The sequence below is a fragment of the Phodopus roborovskii genome, unplaced genomic scaffold, assembly GCF_943737965.1.
Source record: "Phodopus roborovskii unplaced genomic scaffold, PHOROB, whole genome shotgun sequence".
NCBI classification, from domain to species: Eukaryota; Metazoa; Chordata; class Mammalia; order Rodentia; family Cricetidae; genus Phodopus; species Phodopus roborovskii.
This window is the reverse complement of record NW_026126547.1, coordinates 355,593-364,572: the sequence shown is the minus strand read 5'-3', so window position 1 is coordinate 364,572 and position 8,980 is coordinate 355,593. Positions and strand designations below refer to the sequence as shown.

Sequence of the window (8,980 nt, the reverse complement as noted above, 5' to 3'; positions counted from 1 at the left end):
CCGCAGGATGTATGAAATTCTAAGTCTCTCTTATGCCCTATTACCTGTACCTCTTCTTTTGGTTTATTAGATCGACGGTCTTCTAAGGTCTGCAATCTATTCATTGTTTTTCTCAGTATTTGAACTTGTTGAATCACAGAATTTTCCAAAGACTTCATTGAATCAGTCAGTTTCTTACTTTCTCCAACTACAAATGATTCCATGTTTTTAATCTTATCATCCTTAGATATTATCTGAATGGCATGTAAACTGCCTTCCAGAAACAATGTTCTATCTGCTAGCTTGCCATTATCCTCAGACATGGAAGAGATTCTGTCATCTAGTCTTTCTATCTGATGTTCCAGTTTTTTAAACTTATTAGTAGCTTCCTCCGACCAGGAGTGGGCTGTTTCTGCTAGTTTGTTAATGCATTGCATTGTTTCTGTTCTGGTTATTGAAGTATCTGACATTAAACAAATTATACCTTTCAGCTCGCCAACGCCATCTTCAATATTCTGAATCTTTCTTTCTATATTTTCTATGCTTTGAATTCTATCATTTTCAATGTTTCGAATCTTTGTCTCTATGCTTTGAATTCCATCATTTTCAATGTTTTGAATCCTTGTCTCTATGCTTTGAATTCTATCATTTTCAATGTTTCGAATCTTTGTCTCTATGCTTTGAATTCCATCATTTTCAATGTTTTGAATCCTTGTCTCTATGCTTTGAATTCTATCATTTTCAATGTTTCGAATCTTTGTCTCTATGCTTTGAATTCCATCATTTTCAATGTTTTGAATCCTTGTCTCTATGCTTTGAATTCTATCATTTTCAATGTTTCGAATCTTTGTTACTAAGTCTCCCATGGTTTGTACAAGTTCCTTATTGTTTGCTGTAATCTCAAACCATTTCTTTAAGAATATCATGTTAATGATGAAACCCATTGCTATTACAAAATAAAAGTATATATTGGTCCAGTCATAAGTTTCTTCGGCTAAAATCCCTTCTACATATGAAGTAAAATAATTCCTAAAGTTCTGCATAGTAAAATTATCTGCCATAGTTATAGAACAATTTATCTCAGATTTTATATCAGCTTAAATTGCAAAGGATGTTACAATTACCTTAGGTGTAATTCTGCTGTCCTGGAACTTTGATGCTTTTAGTTGTATATCTCAACTTGTGGTAGCTACACCTGGAGGTGTGTCACCAAATAGCGCCTAGCCGCCGAGGCTCGTCTGATCCCGGTTCCTGTAAAATAGTTCTTAACAAACTATGACAAGCAGAATTTTGTTAAAAGGGGACTTTTGGAGTTACTTGTAACACAAGACGAAATGTGTGCAAGCCGGGCGGGTGCCGCCGAGCGGCTCTGCGCAAATGCAAAGTCCCGTGCGGAAATGGGCAAAAAATGTTAAGCGGTAAGTGCCTTCTCAGGTCTGCTTTAGCAGCAAAGATCTCCTTTGCAGCAAGGAAGAGGCAAATGTCCCAAAGCTGTGGTGAGTCCACCTGGTTAAACCCTGCCCGTTGGGGAAGGTGTGGGAGGGGGCGGCTTCTGCCGCCTGGGGGCAAAACCCAGGTAAATCCGCTTCTGACACCAGATATTGCGGTAAATAAGGATCAGGATAAACAAATAGGCCGAATAGATGTTTATTCAGGGAGAAATAACTTACAACCTAGACAGATGAACACCAGGAAATTCAACCCGATCCTCTCCTGTCCGAGTCACGCCAGAAAGAGAGCGCCTTCCTGGCCCCCTCCGACCTCCTTCCTCAGGTCACCTCCGCCCATAGCTCCACCCCCCAATGGGCGTGGTCAGTGCTACAGAAGGACTACCTCACTACACAAGATTTTACATTTTCAAGCAACTATGGATTTTGAAAAAGGCCATATCCCTGTAAGTTCCCTTATCCAATATTTGGAATAGTTGGAGGCTGCAGTCTAAAAACATTGAGAATAAAATACTCCCAGTGAGTTCTAGATGAAGGATCCAGATTCAAAGAAAATTTGACCCTCAAAACAGAGATGGAAGCCAACAGACTGGTCACTGCCTCTGCCTCATTATCAGAGCAGGCACTAACAATCTACCTTTGTTCCCATTTCCCACTTCATAGGTCTAAGCTTCTCCCTCAGGAAACACTGGGGTTCCAGTATCATCAGGTGACCCATGTATATCTCAAACAGCCAAATGTTGGCAGCTTAACACAATTCAGGTGAATAGAACCAATACCAGCTGCCGTTCATCAAATCTCTCTATACATGAGGATAGTCTTGATCTCAAAGCAGTCCTCCTGCTCCAGCTCCCCAAGTCCTGGGGTTATAGGAGTGAGCCACTATGCCTGACTATTAAAAGCCATCCACATCCAGCTCAAAGAAGTGGTTACTTTTTAAAATTTTATGTGTGTGTGTGTGTGTGTGTGTGTGTGTGTGTGTGAATTCAAGGATGCAGGTGGAGCTTTGTAGGGAGTGTCTTAGTTACTGCTCAGTTACTATGAAGAGAGACCATGACCAAGGTAATTCTTATACAAGAAAGCACTTAATTGGGGGCTTGCTTACAGTTTCAGAGGTTTAGCCAATATCATGATGGTTGGGAAACATGGCAAAATGCAGATAGGTGCAGGCATGTGCTGGAGAAGTGGCTGAGAACTTACATCTATCTAATCCCCAAGTTGCAGGCTGGGGTGGGGAGACTGGTGTGAGTTTTTGAAACCTCTAAGCCTATTCCTAGTGACACATCTCCAATAAGGCCACACCTCCTAACCCTTCCCCAACAACTCCACTCCCTGGTGATTGGAGCCTATTCTCATTCATACCTCCATGGTGGTCCTTTCCTTCCACTTTTACAAGGACTCTGGGGATAGAACTCAGGGCAACAGGCTTGGGTAGCAAGTGCTTTATCAGCTGAGCCATCTCACTAGCCCTGTGGGTGAGATGTTCCATTTCTGCATAATGGAACCGAGCATCAACTTTACAAATGTAACATGTTTGACTCCTGGTGAGTGCAAAGTCAAAATAAAGATAGCCAATACACAAGAGTAGAGGATGATTTGTTACCTGTGGTCAGACAAGGTGGTACATACCTCAGCAGTGGGATGGTGGAGGCAAGCGGCTCAGGTGCTGAGTTCCAGACCAGTATGGGATACACGAGACCTGTCTTGAAAACATATTACCTGCAGCAGGCAAGGTAGCATCGCAGTTAAAGCACTGCCCTCCTTGAACAAGGATGGAATGAGGTTTTGCCCAGAGAACCTGTGCATATTTGTATAGGAGTTGGCTTAGTTGTAAGTATGATCAGTTGAGTGCATTCCTGATCATGCTCTTTTAGTTTATTGTTCTTGAGACAAGGGTCTTACTATGTAGCCCTGGCAGGCCTGGAGCTCCATTTGTAGACGAGCTTGGCCTTGAACTCGTTAACAACACACCTGCTTCTGCCTTCCAAGGCCTGAGATTAAAAGTGCACATAACCACTTCCATTTTAAATTCCTAGTTTAAGAAGGAAAAATTGTAGACATATATCTGGGCGTGGTTAGCCAAAAGTCATGGCACATAAGCTTAAAAGTCTAAGGTTTTGTTGAATAAGAGTGCTTCAGGCTTACTCAGCCTGTTTCATACCCCTTTATTTGTAATAAAGGAAAGGACACTTTTTTGTTAGACAGGGTTTCTCTCTGTAGAACAGACTAGCCTCGAACTTAGAGATTTGCCTGCTTCTGCCTCTTAAGTTCTGGGATTAAAGGCATGTATCACCAAGCCTGACTGGAAAGGATGCCTTGAAGGTGCTATTTAAAAGGAGTTCTCTTCTGAAGGCACCTGTCTGTTATTCCCTCCCCTACTGCCTGCCTTTAATAATTCCTGGACACCAATTACATCTGCATCGCTCTAGCTTGAGCATTAGCAAGCCCTGCCATATCCTTATAAGTTTCCTCTCTCTCTCTCTCTCTCTCTCTCTCTCTCTCTCTCTCTCTCTCTCTCTCTCTCTCTCTCTCTCGCCATTGGCTGGCTCACTGAAATATACCCTCAATACACTACCTCTCTTTCCCCTTATTTTAAAAGATTAGGAACCAGCCCAGCAACCTCTTCTCTGGGATCTGCTCAGATGAAGGACAAAGACTCTATTCCCAGGTCTGGGTAGGCTGATGCTGGAGTTTCGGGCAAAAAATGCTGGCTCAGGAGGTAGTGTGAACACGGAAGGGAGGGGTCTAAGGGTTGACGCGTTTTCTCGACTCTCTACAGGACATGAAGCCTCTCCTATCACCTGCTTGTTGAGGGTAAAAATTTCATGGTTTGGTTTTTTGTTTGGTTTTTGAAACACGGTTTCTCTGTTTAACCTTGACTGTCCTGGAACTCACTCTGTAGACCAGGCTGGCTTCCAACTCACAGAGATCCACCTGCCTCTGCCTCCGCCTCCCGAGTACTGGATTAAAGGCGTGCGCCACCACCCGGCTAAACCCTCTTGTTTTATACTATCAATTTTTCGCATTTAAAAACGACCACCCACTACTGGGGCAGCACCAGGGAAATTACGGAGCACCCGCCCACGCCCCGCCCTCTCCTTGCCCCGCCCCGCCCCCGCCCGGGTTCCTATTCGTTCTTGCCTTGTGGCTCCTCCTTCCTGCGGCTGCGCGTTGAGGCGTCCCGACCTGCGCCGGTCTAATATGGCGTCATCCGCGGTCGTCCGCGGGCTAGGGGCGCGGGTGAGTGGGCTGCGCGCGGGAGGGCTGGGCTTGCCGCTCGGTGTCCGCTCACTCCCCGTCTCTCCGCAGGTGCTGGCGCGCGGCCGGGAGCTGCCTTGCGCCGGGCGCGCCTTGCACACCTCCGCGGTCTGCGCCAAGGTGAGTGCCGCGGGCCGCCCCACGAGCTGCGGGGGTCGGGGGGGGGAGGCTGGGGGCAACCTGGGGAGGATGGAGAGCCGGTGCGGGCACGGCTGGGGGCGCCTGTCCCGCGACGGCCTCTTTGCTCCTAGAACCGGGCGGCTCGAGTCCGCGTTTCCAAGGGGGACAAGCCGGTGAGCTACGAGGAGGCGCACGCCCCGCACCACATCGCGCACCGAAAGGGCTGGCTGTCGCTGCATACAGGTGAGGGCACCTGGCAAGGACCACCACCCAGTCTGACTGAAACGTGGCACGGGGTGACGCTTTAACCTGCTCTAAGATCCGAACTAAGATCGCGCCAGGCACGATCGGGAGGCAGATCTCGAGTTTAAGGCCAGCCAGGCTTACATAGTGAGACCTTAAAGCAAGTAAATGAATGAATGAATGACATATAGTTATGGGGCTGGATGATGAATAAAGATTAGTAAGGTGCAAGGGTGAAGGAGACAGGCCGTGTCCCAGGGGTCACTGGCCAGCCAGTCTCGCAAGAGCTGCTGCTTTGACAAAAAGAAGTAAACAACAAATAAAGAAATGGAAATGGAGAGTGACAGGAACACTTTGGCTGTTAACCCCATGTTTCCTCCACTTGTCCATCTTGGGGGCACACCCAAATACATTACAGCCAGACCCACAGATTAGGATGTTGAAAGAAATTTGAACATTCCTTGTTCTGTGAGAGTTGACATTGCTGTGGTTGGTCATAATTTATAGAAAGATGTAATGACTCAGAGGCAGCTAGGTAGTGACATCTACACAGAATCCTAGACCTGGGAGAGACTGCCTCAAATAGTGCAGCATTCACCAAAGCATGGACTCGAAGACAGTCTTTGTTATTCACAGAACCCATATTTGCAAATTTCTATTTTCTTTTCCTCTCCTTCCCTTTTGGTTTTTGGGACAGGGTTTCTCTGTGTAGCCCTGGCTGTCCTGGAATTCATTCTGTAGACCAGGCTGGCCTTGAATGCACAGAGATCTTCCCTGTTTTTTATTTTTCTTATTCATTTACATTTCTGTATGCATGGTGTGTGTGTGTGTGTGTGTGTGTGTGTGTGTGTGTATTTAATAATCTGTATATATGGTATTCATATGTGTTTATACGTACATATTCATGTGTGACTGCAGGGTGTGGCACTGCATGTATGTGAATGTTAAGACATCCTCAGGCTAGACCTTACCTTCATCATGTTTGAGACACGTGTCTTTCTTGTCACCACCTGTGTATGTCAGGCTGGTTGGCATGCAAGTTTCTGGGGATTCTCCTGCCTCTGTCCTCCCTCTCACAGTAGGAACATGGGGATTACAGATGCTGGTACCCACTGTTGTGAGGTCCTGTGTGTGAGTTCTGGACATCTGAGCTCAGGTCCTCATACTAGTAGACTACACCCAGTGAGCTGTCTGCCCAACTCCAGCCCTTGCATATTCTTACACTGATTAAAATGTATCTGTAACCTCTTAGTCATTCAAGGCCATTCAGGGATGTGAGCAGAGCAAGGCTCACATGTGGGTTCCCAGCGGAGGTAGAACAAGTGTATGATGTAAAATGTGTTCTTTTTTAGCCTTGATCTGTATTTCAAACATTACTGTGCCTTATGTTGGGGACATGGCACTTTGAATGGCCCTGAAATGATGTCTTGTGTTCCTGTGAGCTCAAGAAGACTGGTGTGCTTCATGGAGGAAATGTTAGATAAACTTTACTTTGGTCTGAGTTATGAGAGCTTAATATTAATGAGTCTCTCTCACACACACACACACACATTAATGAGTCACACACACACGCACGTGCAGTACCTAAATAAATAAAAGAACACATAAAATTAGTTATGTATTAATAGATTGATAAAAATATTGTGACTAGAGGCTTGCACAAACCTTGCTGTTGTTACCACTGGGGCAGTAGCTCTTAACTCACTGGCTCAGTGTGTAACAATGTAGAACATAACTGTTGTGAATCCATGAGAATCTGTATTGTTTAGCATGTGAGTTCTCACTGTAACATTCAGTAGGATGCACGTGTAAAACATTGGAAATACAGGTTTCTGGTTCAGTGCCTAGCCCCTTCCATCTCCCAAAACATATAAGATACAGCTTTGGGTCCCTGAAGTCAAAGTCTCTGAAAATATGCCACATGGCTGTGGGCACCCAGAGGGCATACTGAGGATCCATCCACAGGGAAGCTGAAGCCCTAATAAACCTACTGTCAGAAGTGGGAAGTGGCCTCATCAGTTGGCCCATGGGATTACTCATGCAATTGAGGAAGATGGAAAGGAGGCTAACTGTAGAGGTTGTACTCAACTTTGTGCTCTAGCTCTTCTCAGCCTTTTGTAGAATGAGGATGGTGACAGTACTGACTTTAAAAGATTGACTGGGGAAATACTGTGGTGCTTTGAGTTTATTTAAATTCGTATGGTGTGCAAGTGCACGAGCGTGTGTCATGGTACACCTGTGGAGGTCAGAGGGCAGCTTTCAGGAGCCAGTTGCCTCTGCACCTAGTGGGAGACAGGTGTCTCTCTTGTGTCTGCTATACGGGCATCTGTTTGTGGAGCTTCCTGGGCAATTCTCCTGTCTCCACCTGTCATCTTGCTGTAGGAGTGCTAGGCTTGTGGATGCATGTGATTGCATCTGGCTTCTTTGTGGGAGGTGTGGACTAATGAGTTTAATGGAACCCCTTCATGCATGGGAGCAGAAGGCAGCTACAACCCTGAAAGTGCATCTGGCTTCTTAAGGTGTGCTTTGGGGACTGAACTCAGTCGTTAGACTTTGACAGCAAGCATGTTTACCTGCTGAGCCATCTTGGGATCCTTGTGCTTTGAATTTTAAGACGTTAGCCTCACTCTTTTGGAAGAAAAGGGAAGTGGCTGTGGACATGGGATAGAGTCGAGAGTTCAGTCCTGTTGAATGATGTGAGGTCTGGGGTCTGCACATCTCCCCTGGCTGACTCATCTATGGCATCCCCTTCAGGTAACCTGGATGGAGAAGATCATGCTGCAGAGAGAACACTGGAAGATGTTTTCCTTCGGAAGTTCATGATGGGCACCTTTCCAGGCTGCCTAGCTGACCAGATTGTTCTGAAGCGCCGGGCTAACCAAGTGGACATCTGTGCGGTGGTCCTGAGGCAGCTGCCAGCACACAAATTCTACTTTCTTGTGGGCTACAGTGAGACTCTGTTGTCACACTTTTACAAGTGTCCTGTGCGACTCCACCTTCAGACTGTGCCCTCCAAGGTCGTGTACAAGTACATATAACAACTCTTTCTTGCATCAAGCTGGGGTCTGCAAAGACCCCGAGAAGTAAAGCGGATGCTCTTGGGATGGAGGCATCAACTCCAAGTTGCTGTTGAATAAAAATCCTGCTAATGTCTTGTGCCTCTGTGTCTCTTCTAAAGATTTTACTTTTAACTATATGTGGATTGGTGTGTCTGTGCGTGTGAGTGGATGGTATTGGATATTCCTGGAGCAGGAGTCACAGGTGACCGAGCTGCTCAGTGTGGGTGCTATGCTGGGCTCTAGACTGCATTGGAGACTCCCTGGAGGCCCTGATGTTGGGATGTAGGCATTTGTCCCTCACCCAGGAAGATGGTACTAGGCAATGCTGGGTATGGACTGGTGCCAGGGTCTGGGGGAGAGAGGGCTGTAGTGTGGGAACTGGAACTTGACTTACCTATATATGTGGTCAGATGTTCCAGACACAGATGTGGAATGCTCCATTTGCCATCCCATAGTGAACCTTCCTGACCCCAGTTTTTGACTCATGTTATTCTATGCCCTCCTCTTTTTTTTTGGGGGGGGGGCAGTCCTCACTGGGATCCTGTCTGGAACCCTGATATAGCTGGTCCAGATCAGTGCAGAGAACTGAGCTGGATCCTCCATAATAGTCCTTAGCCAACAGCCATCTTTTAGTGGGGGCCTGAGTGTCCCAGAGGAGCTTCAGGATTTGCAGGGAACTCAAGGTGAAGGGCTGCATCTCATTGATACCTAGGCTTGCTTTCTATCCAAATGAGCAGGTCCATTTACCCAGTAGTCCTTTCTATTTGTAATGAACAAGTTTCTACAGTGGGGGCACCCCCCCTCCCCTTAAATACCTAAAAGGCTCTAGCTGTGGATTTCTTTTCCTTTGGGGCCTTAAGGAGAGTGTAAGTT

General features: G+C 46.3%; 1 protein-coding gene across 1 annotated transcript; it reads left to right on the top strand.

Annotated features, from left to right (window-relative positions):
• Positions 1–4,589: 4,589 nt before the first annotated feature.
• Positions 4,590–8,201, top strand: Mrps24 (mitochondrial ribosomal protein S24). The gene is made up of 4 exons (XM_051200564.1): positions 4,590–4,667; positions 4,737–4,805; positions 4,937–5,048; positions 7,803–8,201. The coding sequence occupies exons 1-4, from the start codon at positions 4,629–4,631 to the stop codon at positions 8,084–8,086; spliced, it is 504 nt and encodes a 167-aa protein (XP_051056521.1). The 5' UTR covers positions 4,590–4,628; the 3' UTR covers positions 8,087–8,201.
• The last annotated feature ends 779 nt before the right edge of the window (positions 8,202–8,980 follow it).